The 20100-nt window shown below is 35.7% G+C and overlaps 1 protein-coding gene across 8 annotated transcripts in view; it reads left to right on the forward strand.

Moving 5' to 3' along the window:
- The window catches only part of CHRDL1 (chordin like 1), a gene marked incomplete at both ends in the record, with an annotated part of 143356 nt that overhangs the window by 24658 nt on the left and 98598 nt on the right, over window positions 1-20100 (forward strand). For all 8 annotated transcript variants that reach the window (XM_080718406.1, XM_080718409.1, XM_080718411.1 and 5 more), the window contains one exon: window positions 19979-20091. In XM_080718406.1, the coding sequence (XP_080574532.1) occupies window positions 19979-20091 (113 nt within the window). The remainder of the gene's footprint in view (window positions 1-19978; window positions 20092-20100) is intronic.

The following is a 20100-nucleotide window of genomic DNA, read 5'->3' on the forward strand; positions in this document are numbered from 1 at the left end:
ATGATCATCTTCTAAGAGCGAGATTCTGTTCTCCATGTGTTCTAATCGGTTGTTTGTGCTTTGAATTGAGGTCTTTACTTCATTAATTGCATCCTTTATCTCTTTTTGGCTCTCTCTGAGTTCTTTTCGAAGCACCTCTATTATTTCTACAGTTATTTTCCTGATTTGATCTTCTAGAAATCTCTGATTTTCTGTTTTATCGGGTTCTGATGTTGTGGGGTTGTGAGCATTCGTTGTTCCATTGTTATTCCTCTTTCCCATGATTTCGGATGTTTGTGCCTTCTCTGGGTTCTTCCCTTGGGTCACTATGACTTCACTTAAGGTGTTCTGGATCTCGAGTCAGTAGTATCTCAGACCCCACTACTCCTTTACTGGGTTTTATCACAGAGTCTCCGACCCAGAGAGTCGATAGAGGCTGCTTTAGACCGTGGGGGGTGCCAGGTTGCACGTTCTCCTATGGTGTGATATCACTGCCACCGCCCCTCTCCCACTGGGTCAAGTCCCAGTGAGTACAGTACTGGGATTTCTCCACTGTGGCCCACAATTTGACTCACTGTTCTTGAGTACGCAGATGTAGTTGTAGTGAGTTCCGTGCTGCTGCCGCCGGTGGCAATATGGCACCGCTGCTACGCCTCGGCTGTTGGGCTGGCGTTTTTTTTTTTTTTTTTCTTGGTTTTGATTTCCACTCTGAATCCCTGCAGCGTGTGCTGAGCTCAGACACTGGGAGCTTTAGATGTCCTCTGCGCTGAGAAATCCCGCCTGGCTGTTCCGCAGCGGCTCCCCTCGGCTTGCTGTGGCCGTCCCGTGAATTCACCGGCAGTATGGCACTGCTGCCGCGTCTGCCGCGTCCTCGGGCGTGAGGATATCCTCTGTGGCTCTGTTCTCAGTCCGCTTTCTCTCTGGAGCCTGGTGATTTTTTTTGTTTCTCTGGTGATGTTGTTTTCTGGCTTTGAAAAGCACTGATTTTGTGGTAATGTAGATTGGTTGTTAGCGGGGCTCTTAAGCCCCGCTATTCTCGGTCGCCATCTTCCCGGAAGTCCGAGCACACACTCCTAGTCAGGAAATATACAGTAAAAAAGGTTAAAGAAAATTTTAATCTCATTAAAGAGTGAAACAAAAATGGGTTACTGAAGTAAATATATATGCAACATTGCTGATAAAAATATTGGGTCTATTTTCCTCCCTGAAACTGTGAAAAAATTAAATAAAACATTCATTGTTGGACATTCTTATGCATTGCTTATTGAAAGACAAATTAGTGCAGCTTTTCTGTAAGGCAGTTTCTCAATGTAGATCATGGATTTGAAAGTACTCAAAACCTTTGACCCAAGGAATATGCTTCTAAAAATTTATATTAAGAAAGCAAACAGTGTTACACATAGAGGTTTATGGCAAGGATGTTTGTAATGGGATTTTTTTTCAGTAGTAAGAAATGGAAGTGATGTAATAGACCCAAATAGGGAACTGGTTAATAAATAATGGCTTAACTTCATATATGCATAGAATCATGTCACTAGGTATAAGGATTGAGAAAATATTTAATGGAACAGCAATATCCCAATAATATTTCTGCTGTTCATTTTGTAACAAAACATTTATACACAAATTTATAGAAAAAAAAAACCTAAAAGGAGCTTCCAGTTTCCAGAATTTGGAAATTTTCACTCCTGTTGAAACAAGAAAAAACACTGAGAAAACTGAAAACCAACAACTCCTCAGATACAGAAAGATGGGAAATAGAAATAAAATATGTTCAGATTTTGGAAAGAATAAATGAAACTCTCTTTGTTCATAGATAATATGATTATCCATATAGAAAATTCTAACAAATCAAGATTATGATACAAAATGAATTGCTTTTTCTATGCCAAAAGTGAAAAAGAGGAATTTGAGATAAAAATATAATGCCATTTACATTATTACCCTAAGCCAGGCTTGGTGGCACACACTTGTAATCCCAGCATTCAGGAGGCTGAAACTGGAGGATCACAGTTCACGGACAGCCTCAGCTCCTTAGTAAGGTCCTCAGAAACTCAGTGAGATCCTATTTCAAAATAAAGTATAAAAAATAGGGCAGGGGGTGTAGCTTGGAAGTTGAATGCACCTGGCATTCATTCCCAGACCCCCACACACAAACAAACAACAACAACAACAACAAACCCATTAGCCCAGTAAAGTTGGGAAATATTTAGGTATAAATCCAACAAAAATATAAATGATCTATATAATTAAAACCTCAAAATTTTAATGAGATCACAGGAAAAACTAAATCCAAATGAACTTTATTTTCATTGATAGGAAAATCCAATATTGCCAATACATTAGTTTCCCCCAATTTGATCCATAGATTCAGTACAATGTTTAAAAATACCAGGAAATAGTTCTTTGGGTATTGAAAAATGACTCTCAAATTTATGTAAAAAGGCAAAAGACCTTTAATAGACTTTAAAACAATGAAAGAGAACAGTGCCAGAGAATGATAGTACCTGACTTCAAGAGTTTTAATTAACATTCAATTATCAAGACTATGGGATACTGGCCAAAGAACAGAACTATAAATAATTGGAACAGACTTAGGTAGCCTACAAAGGGACCCACATAAACATCATGAGCTGGAGAAATGATGTCTTTTCAGTAGATAGTGCTGGAAGAAGCATACATCTCATCCCAAAACAAATCAATAACAATAGAAGAACTTATTTCTTTTATGAAAAGTTCAAAATGGATCACAGATCTAAATGTCAAACGCAAAGCAGTAAAGCTCTTGGGAAAGAACATAGAAAAATTAGATGGGCTTGACATTAACTCTTTAGATAAACAACATCAAAATAATAATTCATGAAAGAAATGATAAACTGAACTTCATTAAAATTTAAATTTTCTACTCTGTAACATATTATCAAGAGAATGAAAATACAAGCTACAGAGTGGGAAAAATATTTGCAAAAACATATTCGACAAAGAACTGATTCGAAATGCACAAAATTCTTAAAACTCAACAAGTAGAAAACAACACAATTAAAAATACACCAAATATCTTAACACAGTCCTGATCAAAGAAGATATATGGATGGCAAATAAGCATATGAAAAGATACTCTACAGCCACTTATTCCCAAACTTACTGGCTTCTGGCCCCTTTTATAGAAAAAAAAATACTTAACCTCCTCCCCTACTGTCACTTTCCCCTTATTTTTTATTCAACACTCCCAAATTACACCTGAGGCTACTACCACCCTCCCTGGATTGGTCCAGCATCTGACTTGAGGGCAGTATTGCCTATATCAGGAATCTATGCAAGTCTAAAACAAGTAAATATAATTAGGAAAATGCAAATTGAAACAATAAGACTACTATAAACCTAAAAGAATGGCAAACATCCATAACACTGACAACACCAAATGCTGATAAAGATTTAGAACAACAGAAATTTTCATGTATTGTTTACAGGAATACCACAGTGTACAATCAATTTTGTTGGCATTTGTGTAGTTTCTTACCAATCTAAACATATACTTTACCATATAACCCAACAATTACACTCCCTGATATTTACCTAAAGGAGTTGAAAACTTGTATCTACCCTAAAACCTGTACACATGTTTACAGCAGTTTTATGTATAATTGCCCAAATTTGGAAGTAACCAAGATATCCTTCACTGGGTTAATGGATACATAAACTTTGATGTATCCAGGCAGTGGAATATTATTTATTGCTAAAAGAAATGAGCTATTAAACCATGAAGAAACACAGAGGAAATTTAAATACATATTACCAGTGAGAAAGGGCTATATACTGTATAAGTCTCACTATTTGACAGCCTGGAAAATGTACAACTATGGAAATTGTGAAGTGATCAGTGGTTGCCAGGGATTAGAGGAAGTAGGAATAAATACACAGAGAAAAAGGATTATTTTGTGGTACTGGGGTTCCTGGAAGCCCTAATACCTTTGGGCTACACTCTCAGACCTATTTTTTATACTTTTTTATTTGGAAACAGGGCCTCTTAAGCCAGCACAGCTGCCTTCAAACCTGCGCGATCCTCCTGTCTCCACCTCCCAAGTGCGGGGATTACAAGCGTGCGACACCATGCCCGGCAAAAAAGGATTTTTAAAAACTCTATGTAATACTGTAGTAAGAGATGCAGGTAATTACATACTTATTCAAACCCATGGAAAATGTAGCAGCAAGAGTAAACCCCAATATAAACTGTGGACTCTCAGTGATAATTATATGTCATTGTCGATTCATTAGTAGAAACTACACTTGTAGAGGGTGTTGATAATCAGGAACACTATGCATACATGGTGGCAGAGGATATATGTGAAATCTCTGTGTTATCTCATTTTTTCTGTGAAATTATAATTGTTCATAAAAGTAAAATCTTAATAAAAATACAGAATGAGACCTAATAATAAAATTATAGAATAGTTCCCCTCTTAAAAAGTATGATTGCACGAATAGGCTTCTATATAATAGGAGAACATTATAGCTCAAAGTGTTGTAAACCTTAGACACTGTTTAAAATGGAACCTAAGAAATGCCAAAGACAGCACAGAGGAAAAAATGAGAACATCAGAACACATTAGCCTCTCATATCATACCTACCACAAAGAGGAAGCATAAACTAACTTCTAGTTAGGCTAATATACAATCTCATATTTAAGGTCTATTTTCTAAGTTTTTTTTTATACCATGTCTGACTTTTAACCAGAATTATAAAGCATGTTGGAAAAAAGTCTGAGGAGAAAAATCCAGCACCAAAACCAGATTCAGATATGGCAGATACTTTAGAATTATTAAACCATAAATTTAAAATAACTATGATTAGGTTTGATTCCCAGTATGGCAGAAAATGATAGAAAAGAAGCCTAAAAGAAGTAAAATAACCCTGATTAAGATTGATTTTTAGCTTTTTAACTGCTGTGACCAAAATACCTGATAAGTAGAACTTAGAGAACGTTTTATTTGGCACTTATGATTTCAAAGGTTACAGAGGTTTCAGTCCTTGATTAGCCGGCTCACTGGCATGAACCATGGTGTCAAGGCCTCAGGGCACGACAGTGAAAAGCAGATAAAGCAAGAGGAAGCAGATTTAGTCCCCAGTACCATGTCCCCAGTGACTATGGCTTCCAGCCATGCCCTGTCTTGGAACCTTCCCACATTGAAGAACATGCTTTCTACACATGAGCTTGTTGGGGAAGATCCCAGGTCCAAAAAATACACATATGATATGGATTCTAGTGGAAAAGGTAGACTTTGATATGTGAATAAGTGTAATATATATGAGTAATATAAACAGAGAGATGAATACTCTAAGAAAAGTGAGAAGTCAAAAGACATGACAAAAATAAACGATGAATATGATGGGCTCATTGACAGATTGGACAATGAGAACAAAGGATTAAAGATATGCCAATAGAAACTTCCCAAACTGAAATAAAATGGAAGTAAAGGAACCAACTATCCAAAAACCACAGAAAAATAACCAAAGGTGTATACATATGTAACAAGAATACCAGAAGGGAAAGAATGGGTTGAAAAGAACAGAAATCTTTGAAGTACTAATGGAAGTTTTCCAAAATCAGTCACAGACTTAAAACTAAATAAAGAATGGAATATCATTAGAAAAGTAATAAATGGCCGGGCATGGTGGTGCACACTTGTAATCCCAGCATGCATGAGGCTGAGACAAGAGGACTGTGGTTCTCGGACAGCCTCAGCTACTACTTAGTGAGGCTCTTTGCAACCCAGTGAGACCCTGTTTCAAAATAAAGAATAAAAAATAGGGCAGGGGGTGTAGCTCAGAGGTTGAATACCCGTGGGTTCCATCCACAGATCCAAAAAAGAAAGAAAAGGAAGGAGGGAGGGAAGGAAGGAAGGAAGGAAGGAAGGATGGATGAAGGTAATTTTTTTCAAATATTTGGTACTGGAAACTGAACCCAGGGACATTCTATCTATAAGCTACATCCCAAGCCCTTTTTATTTGTTTGTTTGTTTTTTGGTACTGGGAATTGAACACAGAGGCATTCTATCTCCAATCTATACCCCAGCCCTATGTTATTCTTTATTTTTATTTTTAATATTTTTAAATTTTTAAATATATATTTTATTGCTGCATTGTATTTTTACATCATAATTGGGTAAAAATACTTGTGTAGACTTAAATGCACACATCACCAAGCCAGCCCCTACCCAGTTCCCACTTCACTCCCTTCAATGCCCTCCCACCCATTCTTGGTTTAGTGGTTGATTTCAATATGAATAAGTACATCTTGCGTTTTAAAGAGTTTCCTTCTTCCCCCCTCCCATACCCACAGTTAAGTTGCCTTATTTGCTCCTCTATAGGATCTCCCTTTTCACCTGGACCTTCTCCTATAACCCATTCCCCCTAGCTTTCACATATTCGGGAAAGCATCTGATTCCTTACTTTTTGTGACTGACTAAGCTCACTTAGCATAATGTCCTCAAGAAACATCCATTTCCTTGAAAATACCGGAATTGTATTTTTATTATGGCTGAGTAAAATTCCATTGTGTACATATCCCACAGTTTTGTAATCCATTAATCTGTTGATGGGCATCTTGGCTGGTTCCATAGTTTTGCTATGGTGAATTGTGCTGCTATGAACATAGATACACATGCATTAGTTTGGTAGTTTGGTTTTCTATCTTTTGGGTAGATACCCAGAAGTGGTATTGCTGAATCAAATGGTAAATTTGATCCCATTCTTTTGAGAATCCTCCATACTGTTTTCCAAAGTGGTTGCACTAATTTGCAATCCCACCAACAATGTTTTAGAGTTCCCACTTCTCCACATCTTCGCCAGCATTTGTTGTTGTTTGTGTTTTGAATGATTGCCATTCTAGTTGGAATTAGGTGAAATCTCAGGGTAGTTTTTTATGTTTTTATTTATTTATTTATTTTTTACTCAGGGTAGTTTTGATTTGCTTCTCTCTGATTGCCGATGATGTTGAGCATTTTTTCTTGCATTTATTGGCCATTTGAATTTCTTCTTTCGTGAAGTGTCTATTTAGTTCACTTGCCTATTTTGTAATTGGATGATTTTTTTTCGTGTTGAGTTTCTTGAGTTTTCTGTATATTCTAGATATTAGTACTCTATCATAGGAGTAGGTGGCAAAAATCTTCTGCCATTGTGTTGGCTCTCGATTGAGGTTCTTGACAGTTTCCTTTGCTGAACATCAGCTCTTCAGTTTCATGCAATCCCACGTATTGATTCGCCTTTTAATTTGTTGTGCCTTTGGGGTCTTGTTGAGAAAATTTTTATCTGTGCCTGTGTGTTGCAATGTTGGACCTATGCCCTCTACAAGGAGCTTCAAGGTCTCTGGTTTAATTTCCAAGTCTTTGATCCATCTTGAATTGACTTTTGTACAGGGTGAGAAAGTGGAATTAATTTCCAATTTTCTGCATATGGTTAACCAGTTTTGCCAACACCATTTGTTGAACAGGCTATTTTTTCTCCAGTGTATGTTTTTGGCCCCTTTGTCAAAAATCAATTGACTGAAAGTGTGTGGACTTGTTTCTGGGTCTTCTATTCTGCTCCATTGGTCTATTTATCTGTTTTTGTGCCAGTACCATGCTGTTTTTCTTACAATGGTTTTGTAGTATAGTTTAAAGACAGGTATTGTAATTCCTCCTGCATGATTTTTGTTGCTGAGAACTACATTGGCTATTCAGGGCTTTTTGTTATTCCAAATAAATTTAAGGACTGATTTTTCTATGTCTATGAGGAATGATCCTTTTGGAAGGATGGCCATTTTGATGATATTTATTCTGCCTATCCATGAACATGGAAGATCTTTCCATCTTCTAAGATCATCTTCGATTTCTTTTTTCAATGTTTTATAATTTTCTTTGTAGAGATCTTTTACCTCATTGTTTAAGTGTATTCCTAAGTATTTTTTTGTGGGAGATCCTCAGTGGAAGTGTTTTCTGAATTTCTTTTTCAGTGGATTTATGGTTGGTATACAGAAAAGCTTCTGATTTTTGAGATTGATTTTGTATACATGCACCTTGTTGAATTTGTTGATCAGTTCTGTAAGCCTTTTGGTTGAGTTTGTTGGGTTTTCTAAATATAGTATCATGTCATCTACAAATAGTGAAAGTTTGAGTTCTTCTTTTCCATTTGTACTCCTTTGATTTCTTTTTTTTTTTGTCTTATTGCTCTGGCTAGAGTCTCAAGTACTATATTGAAGAGAAGTGATGGTAATGGACATCCTTGTCTTGTTCCTGTTTTTAGGGGGAATTCTTGAAGTTTTTCCCCATTTAGTATGATGTTGGCTGTGGGCTTATTGTAGATTGCTTTTACGTGTTGAGAAATGTTCCTTCTCTCTGATTCCCTACAGTGCTTTTATTATAAATGAATGTTGGATTTTATCGAATCCTCTTTCAGTGTCTATTGAATTGATTATGTGATTTTTGCCTTTGATTCTGTTTATATAATGAATTACATGGATTGATTTTCATATGTTGAACCAGCCTTGCATCTCTGGGATGAACCCTACCTGGTCATGATGTATGATTTTCTTTATGTGTTTTTGAATGCGTGTTGCTAGTATTTTGTTTAGCAGTTTTGCATCCAAATTCATCAAAGATATAGGTCTGTAGTTCTTCCTTGAACTGTCTTTGTTTGGTTTTGGTATTAATGTGATGTTGGCTTCATAGAATGTATTTGGAAGAGTTCCGGTTTTTTTCTATTTCATGAAATAGATTGAGGAGTATTGGTATTAGCTCTTCTATAAAGGTTTTATATAATTCACTTGGGAAACCATCTGGTCCTGGGCTTTCTTTGATGGTACGCTCTTTATTGCTTTATTTATTTATTTATTTATTTATTTATTTCAATCTCTTTTTAATCAGGTTGTCTAGTGGTTTGTCTATCTTGATAATTTTTTCGAGAAACCAGCTTTTGGTTTTGTTTATTTTCTGTATTCTTTTTTATTCTCTATTTTGTTAATTTCTGCTCTGATTTTAATAATTTCCTGTCTTCTACTGGCTTTGGGGTTAGATCTTGTTTTTCAAGGGCTTTGAGGTGTGTCATTAGGTTATTTATTTGATGGTTTTCTGTTTTTCTTATATGAGCACTCAGTGCTATAATTTTCCTCTTAATACTGCCTTCAAAGTGTCCCAGAGGTTTTGATATGTTGTATCTTTGTTTTCATTTGTTTCTAGAAGTTTCTTGATTTTACCTCTTACGTCTTCTGTGACCCATTCTTCATTCAGAAGTCTGGTGTTCAGCCTCCATATGTTCATGTGGTTTCTTTGGGTCTTTTTATAGTTTATTTCTAAGTTCATTCCATTATGGTATGATAAGACACAGGAAAGTATGACACATTTTTTGAATTTGCTAGTGCTCACTTTGTGGCCTCGGATGTGATCAATTTTGGAGAATGTTCCGTGAGCAGCTGAGAAAAATGTGTACTCCTCTGTAGTTGGGTGAAATATTCTATATGTGTCCAATAGGTCCATTTGACTAATGGTGTTCTTTACTTCTGAGGCGTCTTTACTGACCTTTTGTCTAGATGATCAGTCTAATGTTGTGAGAGGGGTGTTGAAGTCTCCCAGTATTATTGTATTGGGATTTATGTGTGGTTTAATGTCACAGAGAGTTTGTTTTATAAAAGTAGCTGCACTCATGTTTGGGGCATAAATGTTGACTATTGTTATTTCCTCTTGTTTTATTGTTCCTTTTACCAGTAAGAAGTGAGGGTTAAGAAAGAAAACAAAGAAAAACAAAAATCATAAAAAAATAAATCAATACAAAAAACCCACAAACCCCTTCCAAATAAAGAAAAAAAAGCATACAAGCAATCAGATATACACACACCCAAAAAGAATGATAAAAACTCAAGCAATCCCAACAATGAATTGATGTGATTCTACAAATAAATTCAGCAGTCTCTTTCTGTGTAGATACCGATTGCTAAGGGAACCTTTCCCTCTGTGATTCTTGTTCTCTGCGTCTTCTCAGTCTATGCAGATGGTCGGTATCAATGGGGTTGGATTTAATATTGAGTGAAGGTCACCCTCCACATTTTCCACAGATTTGGTGTCTAGGTCTCTCCCTGCCTTTGTTGGCAGTGGATGCCTCTGAGACCAAACACAATGTAGGAGTCTCTGTTCTACATAGCTAGGACTGGTCTAGTCTGACTACTCCCTGTTCATCAAAATTGAGATGTCTGTGGGGTTCCCGGCAAACCTACTCATTGTGATTAGAGTTAAGTGTAAAATTTCCCCCACACTTTCCACTGATCTGAGCCTGAGTCTGTCTAAGCTTTGGATATGATCAATAGCAGATCCCACTCCCAACTTCTCTGGGTTCTTCTTCAGTTCACCACGATTTCACTTATTGTGCTCTTGATCCTTGGGGGGTGTGGTAATCTCTGCTGCCACTGCTCTTTCCCTGAGTTGTATCTCAAAGTCTCAGACCCCGGGAGTTTTTCGCAGCTGTTCCAGACTCTGAGGTCACCGGGCTGAGGGATTTTCTTCTGAAAACTGCGACTACTAGGGTGTAGTAATTTCTGCCACCCCTAATCCTGCATTGTGTTGAACCGCTTGATCTCTGATCCAGAGAGTTTATCAACAATGGTTGAGTCCCTGAGGGTTCAATGCTGGGATTTCTCCTGTAGGGGCCGCAATTGTACTTAAGATTGTAGTGGTGCTGGGGTGGAGTTTCTGCCGGAGCTTTCCTGGGCGTGTTAAACTCACCACTGCTTATGGCAATATGGCGTTTTTGCCATGCCCTTGGCCGTCACTCTGGTGTATCTCCCCTCTGGTTTGAGCTCCTCTCTGAATTCCTGGAGACCATCATGGGCTTGGCTGCTGAAAATGGTGGCTCATCTTCATGCTGAAAGAACTGCTGACTTACATCTGACTGGGCAGCAACTGGTTGCTTCAGCTCCTTCACTTCTCCTTACTGTAGTTTAGGTCAGTGAGGCAAGGTGACATAGGCGCAGCGGCCACCATGGCGGCAGGCAGGTTTCTTTCCTGTTTTTCTGGCTATTCTAGTCTATTTTTTTCCCTGTCTCTTGTATTTATAGTTTTTATTCCTCTAATGATAGTATTTTCTGACCCTGTAAGGAGTTATTTTTGCTGCTATGGAGACTGTCAGCCATACTAGTAGAAGCTACTTTACTCAGCCGCCATCATCCTGGTGGCAATCCTTCTATTCTTTATTTTTAAATAGAGTCTCACTAAGTTGTGAAGATCCTCAGTCCTGTTTCAGCCTCCAAAGTACTGGGATTACAAGTGTGTGCCACCATACTCAGTTTTATTTTTATTTTGAAACAGGGATTTGCTGAGTTGCTGTTGTTTGAGACCTCAAATCAGCCTCAATTCCTCCTGTCTCAGCTTCTTAAGTACTGGGATTACAGGCATACACTATCACACCTGGCTTTTTTTTCCTTCTTTTTGTAATTGATATAATTGACAAAAAATGGTTCAAAATAATAACAGTAACAATATATTGGGTAATTACATCTTATTGGAAAGTGAAATGAATGATGATAATGCAATTAATGAGAGGGAGGAATTGGAAATATTCTGTTAGATGATATCAGGCATAGTCTTATTTAAAAATTAGACTTAGTCTGGGCATGGTGGTACACGCTTGTAATCCCGCTTGGGAGGCAGAGACAGGAGAACTGTGCAGGTTTGAAGCCAGCTACACTGGCTTAAGAGACCCTGTTTCCAAATAAAAAAGTATAAAAATAGGTCTGGGAGTGTAGTCTGGAGGTAGAAGGGTTTCCAGGAACACCAGTACCACCAAAAAAATAAGTAGACTTAGGTTACTTATAAATGTACATTAAAAACTCTAGTGAAGCCACAAAACTATCTTTAAAAAGTATAATTGAAGGCAAATGTGGTGGTACATGCCTGTAATTCTAGTACTAGGAAGGCTAAGATGGGATTATCATAAGTTCTAGGACAACCTTAGCAATGTAGCAACAACCTAAAGACTGTTTCAAAACAAAAAATAGAAAAGGCTAAGGTTACAGGTCAGAGGTAGAATACCTCTGAGTTCAATCCCCAGTACCACACAAATATATACATATATACACACATAAAAGTATAATTGAGCTGGGCTCATGGTACATGCCTGTAGTGCCAGTACTTGAGAGGCTAAGACAGGAGGATTAAGGGTCGAGGTGAACACATGGTGACTTAGTAAGACCTTCTTTCCAAATAAAAAATAAAATTTAAGTCCACACTGAAACCCATACCAAAGTGTTTATAGCATCTTTACTCACAATTTCCCAAGATAGGAAACATTCAAGATGTCTTTCAATATGGGGATGGATAAACAAGCTTTGGTACATCCATATAAAGGACTATTATTCAATAATAAAAGAAATTAACTACCAAGTCATGAAAAGACATGGAAGAATCCTAAATACATATGGCTAAGTGCAGGAAACTCATTTAAACAGGCTGCCTATGGCCTCGCATGGTGATGCACGCTTGTAATCCCAGTACTTGGGAGGCTGAGACAGGACGATCACGCAGGTTCAAAGCCAGCCTCAGTTACTTAGTGAGGCTCTCAGCAACTTAGTGAGACCCTGTTTCCAAATAAAATACAAAATAGGTCTGGGAGTGTAGCCTAAAGCTAGAAAGCCTCTGGGTTTCATCCCCAGAACCACATACACAAAAAAAGTTTGCATATGATACCAGTTATTTGACAGCCAGAAAAAGACTATAGAGACAGTAAAAAGATGAACGGGAATGTTAGTTATAAGATAATTTTCATGCATCTTTTATTAGACTGGTTTTGTAAGTTTTGACAAATTCTATCACATGGGTAGAAGAGGGATAATTAGTAAACACTTCAATTAATGTTATGTACATATGTGAGAATATTAATACCAATCTCAACATCCTGTATTAGGAAGCGGGGTGTGGGAAGGAAGACAGGGGAAAGGCTCACCAAGTGCTGTGTACATGTATATCACTATCCCTATGAGCTACATTATAATGTGAGACTGTAATGCACCAACAAAAGTATGTTAAAAAGATATTAAATGGCTCCATCACCCTGAAACTTTACTCTTTTCTCCTTTATAGTAAAATCTTCATCCCCAAAGTCCTCAGAAACTATTTTATTTTCTCTTCCTGCAAATTTGCCTTTCCCAGAATGTAAATGGTTGAAATTATATAAAGTATGTAGACTTTGCATCTGTTTTCATTTAGCATGACTTTGAGATCCATCTGTGTTTGTAGGTATCAGCTGTTCATTCTTTTTTATTGCTGATTAATATTCTATTTTGTGCCACCTGTGAATTAAGTCACTTTAAGCATTCTTATACAGATGTGTGTGTGTGTGTGTGTGTGTGTGTGTGTGCATGCGTGTGTGTGTGTGTGTGTTATTGAGGATTAAACCCAAGGGCATTCTACCTCTAAGAAACATTTTCAGCCTTATTTTTTATTCTTTATTTTGAAACAGGGCCTCACTAAGTATCGGAGGCTGCCTATGAACCTGAGATCCTCCTGTCTCAGCTTCTCAAGTACTGGGATTACAAGCCTGTGACATCACACCCAGCTCTTATACAGATTTTTATTTGAATAGTTTATTTTATTCAGGTAAATTACTAGGAGTGCGATTGAAGGGTTATATAGCACATATATTTTTAGCTTTATAAGGATCTGTCAAGTTGCTTTCTGAAGTAGCTAAACTACCAGCAGTGTATGACAGTTTGCCTTGTGTCATATCTTTACTAACACTTGGTATTGTCAAGTTGCTTGAGTTTAGCCATTTTAATAGTTGGGTATTTATATCACATCCTGGTTCAACTTGCACTTGCTTAATGGCTAATGATGTATGTGGCATCTCTATATCGTTTTTGTGATTGTGTTCTTTTTTAAGTTGGTTTGTTCATTTTCTTAATACGTTTTAGTTTTTTAAATGTTTTGAATGAAAGTCCTTCATCAGAAATGTAATTTGCAGTGGTCTATGATATGCTTGTTTAAGTACATCATGTGCTTTGAAGAGTTTCTATCTTCCCCATCTCCCACCCCCTCAGATAGGTCATGTATCGGTAGAGCTATTGGAAATGCTACACTTCCAAATTTCAATTTCTAATTGTCATAGAATATTAAAACATGATTAGTTTTATATATGTGATCACATCCTACAATATTGATAAATTATCTTGCCATTTATAACTTTTAATAAATTCTTTGGGATTTTCTCTTTAGAAAATTATGGCATTTTTAAAATTGTTTATTGGTGCATTGTAGTTATACATTTTAATGGAGTACAAGATGGTAGAGGCATACATGTACACATCACTTTTTTAGCCCCATCCCAATTCCCGCCCCATTCCCTCTCCCTCCCTCCTTCTCATGTTTGGATTACTGATTGTCTTTGATATGTTTGTGAATGTACCTCATGTACATTAGGGAATTTCCCTCTTCTTCCCTTCCATCACCCCAAGTTAGGTCACCTTATTTGCTCATCTATGCTTTCTCCTTCCTTGTCTAGAGTTCTTCCTATGACCCTTTTTCTCCCTAGCTTCTGTCTATTAGGGAGAGAATTTGATTTCTTACTTTTTGTGACTGACTAATCTCACTTAGCATAATGTTTTCCAGTTCCATATATTTCCCCCGCAAATGACGTAATTTTGTTCTTTATGGCTGAGGAAAATTTCATTCTGTACACATCTGATAGTTTTCTAATTCATTCATCTGTGGATGAACATCTTGGCTGGTTTTGTAGTTTGCATTTGTGAATTTTGCAGCTATGAAAATAGATACACATACATTAGTTTGGTAGTTTGGTTTCCATTCTTTTGGGTAGATACCCAGAAGTGGTATTGATGGATCATATGGTAGGTTCGTTCCCATTCTTCTGAGGATCCTTCATACTGTTTTCCAAAGTGGTTGCACTAATTTGCAGTCCCATCAACAATGTATTAGAGTTCCAAATTCTCCACTTCCTCTCCAGCATTTGTTGTTGTGTTTTTGAATGATTGCCATTCTAATTGGAATTATCTGAAACTTCAGAGTAGTTTTGATTTGTATCTCTCTGATTGCTAATGATGTTGAAATTTTTTCATACATTTATTGGCCATTTGAATTTTTGTGATTTGTCTATTTAGCTCACTTGTTCAGTTTTTTATTGGATGGTTTGTTTTTTAGTGCTGAGTTTCTTGAGTTTTCTTTATATTCTAGATATTTGTAAAATAGCTAGATATGAGTAAAGTTCCATTGTGTACATATCCCATAGTTTCATAATTAATTCATCTGTTAATGTACATCTTGGCTGGTTCCATAGCTTGACAATAGTAAATTATGCAGCTATGAACATAGATATGCATGCATTAGTTTCGTAGTTTGGTTTCCATTCTTTTGGGCTGATTCCCAGAAGTGGTATTACTGGATCAAATATTAGGTTCATTTCCATTCTTCTGAGGATCCTCTATACTGTTTTCCAAAGTGCATGCACTAATTTTTAAATAAGTTTTTGTTTTACTTTCCTGTATGGAGACCTCTTGTTTCTTTTTCTTACCTCGTTTCACTGGCTAAGATCTCCAGGATTGGTGGGGCAGACATACTTGCATAATCTCCAGTCTTAGAGAGAAAGCATTCACTCTTTTGCCATTAAATGTGATAGTAGATATAGGGCTTTTTTGTAGATGTAGTTTTTTAAGTTGAAGTTCTCTTCCCAGTTTGCATAGAGTTTCCCAGAATTAACGTAGAATTTTGTCAAATATTTTTTCTGTATCTATTGCAATGAAAACATAGGTTTTCTTAACTTTGTTGATAATGTGACTCATTGATTGAATTGTGAATGTTGAACTAACCTCAAATTTCCCACAATAAAACCATTTATTCACATATTATTATCCTTTTTATAAGATATAATATTTAATTTGTTATTATTTTGAGAATTTTTATATCTTTGTTCATGAGGAATATTGATTCTTTCCTTGAAACACTTTTTCTGGTTTAGGTCTAATATTGTGCTTATCTCAAATACTTAGTTAGGAAGCATCATCTCGTCTTTGGTTTTCTAAAAAGGGATTAGTTTGATGAAATTTACTAGTAAAGCCATCTGGCCCTGCAATTTTCTTTGTGAGACAGTTTTCAAATATAAGTCCAAGATTTGTGAAAAGATATAGAAATTTCAGATTATCTATAACTTCATGGGTGATCTTTAGTAATTTATATCTTTTAAAGAATCTATTCCATCTAAGTTGTTTAATTGGTGTAAAATTATTCACAATAGTTACTTTTTACTCTTGTCATGTCTATAGGCACTATAATGAAGTCTCCCCCCTTGTCTCTAATATTAGTAGCTTGCATCTTGTCTTTTTAATTTTTGTTAGTCTTGCCAAGGGGTTATCTATTTATTGTTCTTCCCAAATAATTAGGTTTTTGTCTTACTGATATTTTATTTTTGATATTTTTTTCATTGTCATTTATTATGTTCTTTTTTTTTTTTTTGTGGTACCGAGGGTTTAACCCAGAGGCTTTCTACCTCCGGGCTATACTCCCAGACCTTCTTTTTTTTAATATATTTTATTTTGAAACAGGGTCTCACTAAGTTGCTGAAAGCCTCACTAAGTAGCTGAGGCTGGCATCGAACCTGTATGATCCTCCTGTCTCAGCCTCCCAAGCGCAGGGATTACAAGCGTGCGCCACCACGCCCAGCTATTATGTTCTTGTATTCTTTCCTTCTGATTTGGTTTATTTTGTTCTGATTTTTCTAGTTTCTTAAGGTATTGATTTGAGACTTTCTCCATTTCTAATAGAAATATTTAGCAGTATAAATTTCCCTGAGATTATTTCATTAGCTGAACCTCACGAGTTTTATATGCTGTGATTTCATTTTCATCTAGCGCAAAATACTTTCCAGTTTCCCTTTGATTTTCTCTTTAACCCATTGGGTTAGTCATATCAGCATGTTAAAAATGGTTATCTTTTCATGCTGATATTTTGTGAAATTTTCTTTCCTTTATATATATATTACACATGTAATATATAATATATAGTAATCAAATAAAAAGTATAAATAAAATAATAAAATATAAAAATATAAATAACATAATAAAATAATAAATAATAATAAAGTAAATAAAACAAATACAATACTCAAATAAAATATAAATAAAATAATCAAATATGTATATTTTTGTGGTACTGGGGATGGAAGGAAGGGGCATTCTACCTCCAAGTTACACCCCAGTCCTATTTTTTATTTCTTTTTATTTTGAAACGGGTCTCACTGAGTTGCAAAGGGCCTCACTAAATTGCTGAGGCTGTCTGTGAACGAAGATCCTCCTGTCTCAGCCTCCCAAATGTTGGGAATACAATTGTGTGTCACCATGCCTGACTATCCTTTATATATTTTTTATGATCTTGTTTCTTTTTTGTGTTTGTGCATATTTCCAATTTTCTACATTGAACATGTGTTAATTTCTGATTAGGAAAAATTCAACTGAATAGGAAGTAACACTTTACATTTTATAAATATGTATGTATGTATGTATGTATTTGTACTGGGGGTTGAAACCAGAGATATTCTACCTCCAAACTACACTACCAACACAATTTTATTTTTTATTTGGAAACAGGATCTAAGTAGGTTGCTGAGAGAGCCTCCCTAGGTTGCCAAGACTGACTTTGAACCTGTAATCTTCCTGTCTCAGCTTCCCAAGTACTGAGATTACAAGCATGCACCACCACACCGGCTTAAAATTTTATAATTCAAAAATAGATTTATTAAGACCTCCAACATCTGCTTTAGAAATATAATTCATGTTTCACAGACATTAAAAACTGGATTTACAGAGTTTAAATAATTTACTTAATGTCACACAGCTACAGCTAGTTAGATTCAAACCCATCTTTTCTGCTCCAGGTTCATTGTTCCAAAGGAATTGGAAATAAAGACTTGAAAAGTAAATTGAATTTATTTTATGAGTAGTTTAAAAGATTCGTAGAAGGTCTTTAAATCAATGAGTGATATGAGGAATTTATCTTAGTGTAGTTTTCATTTGATTACTCGTGAGGTTGAATATCTTTTTCACAGTTTCTGTGTCCATTTCTTCTTTGAATTGCCTGTTCCTTTTCTTAAATTATTGTTTTATTGAATTTGTTGTTTTTTAACTTATTGATTTCCATAATTAAATATTCCAGTACCAATATCTTGTTGGAAATCATGTCTCTTGTTTATCTGTCTTTTCATTATTCTTTTTGATAGCCACAGGTTAAAATGGCTAAAGCATTTTATTAAATTAAGTGTGTAATTTGAAAATGTTTTAAGAAATTTTCAAAGCAATGTTATAAACATTTTCAATAAAAAAGTACAGAGTTGAGCTGTGCGTGGTAGTGCATGCTTGTAATCCCAGTTCTTGGGAGGCTGAGACAGGTGGATGGCCAGTTTGCAGGCAGCCTCAGCTACTTAGTGAGACCCACTGCAACTTAGTGAGACCTTGTTTCTAAATAAAGAATTAAAAATAGGGCTGGAGGTGTAGCTTGGAGGTATAATGCTTCTGGGATCAATCTCTAGTACCACAGTGAAAAACAAGTACAGAGTTAACTGCAAAATTACATTTCTTTATAGTGATTAAATATTGCTTATTTTTATTTACATGTAAAGCAAACATATTTAAATGTTTCTGTGGCCAAAAGTGTCATTTAAAAGGTCAAGTTGTTTATGAAGAATATATGTTAGGGTACTACTTAATGCCTCTATAAAGTTGAATAGGGAAATGAGACTAGGACACAATTGCATCCTGAAGAGCTTTTATTAATTCATGATAAGCAATGGCAAGGCTTATTAATTTTCTTAATGTTGAGCAATTGACTTTTATGGTATGAATGATGAACCTGTTATTTGCAAATGATTAACTCTGAGACTTCTCATTAAAATATAACATTGTAGCTTAATTGTTCTTTGATATCAATAATCAGAGAAATGTATACTAAGGTGAGAAAAATTAGCATTTTTCTGTGAATAGAGTATTGGTTTATTTTTCCATCGTATGATGTGAAGTAGGAGATAGAGAACAGGTTTAAAAGATAAAAGCACTTGGTTTAAAAACTCAGTTTACTTATCACTTGTCAATTGCTTATATTTATTGACCATATTTGTGCTGGGCATGTAATAGAGAAAGTAAAGAATAAATGTTGCCTCCCTTTGAGAGCCCTAACAGAGAAATAAGACATATGAAATAAGACATATGTGCTCAAGTCTACTGTTCTACAAGATAACCCGTGGCTATCAAAATGTCTATTCCAACAAAGAGAAGTATATTATTTGAGTTAAATGGGAGTTTTTCATACAAGAGAAAGTCTGGAAATTGGATGGCAGCAGAAACTGTGTGTAAGATTTTTTTTTTTTGCTCATCACTTTATATCTCTAGTCCATAGCATAGTACTTGGCAAATAGTAGGTGCTAAATAAAATGCGTATTTAATTATTGGATACTGTTAACATATGTGGGAAAAGCCACTTAGAGACCTAACACAAATTTTGCAATCCATTGCTTCTATACCACTACTAAGCAACTCTTAAAATTTTTCTAATACATTCAAATCTTAGACATTAGTTTGCATTTCCAAAGCAAGAGAACATAACCATTCCCTCCAGAATGAAATATTATATGCTCTGTTATATTACCATTATAACAATAGTTAAGACTTGAGGCTTCACTATCAGACAAATTTGGGTTAGAGTCCCGTCTTAGCTACTTACTGGTTACATGACTCTTGATTTACATCATTTATAAAACAAGACTAATGGTAGTACCTACCTAATGAGCCATTGTGAGGATCCTATAAACAATGCATGTAAAAGACCAATTTAGTAATAAGGATTCTGTAGATACTCATTATATGCCTCTTCTCTATGTATATATACTAATAATGGATAGAATATGTATTTTCTGTCAACATATTGGATATAATCGAACTTTGTGACATTCTAAAAGGTATATTCTCTATCTTCTTCCTCACAGATTCGGAAACATATTGTGTATTTCAAGACAAGAAGTACAGAGTGGGTGAGAAATGGCATCCTTACCTGGAACCTTATGGGTTGGTTAACTGCGTGAACTGCATCTGCTCAGAGGTACAATCT

Source organism: Muscardinus avellanarius (genome assembly GCF_963383645.1).
Source record: "Muscardinus avellanarius genome assembly, chromosome: X".
Taxonomy (NCBI): Eukaryota; Metazoa; Chordata; class Mammalia; order Rodentia; family Gliridae; genus Muscardinus; species Muscardinus avellanarius.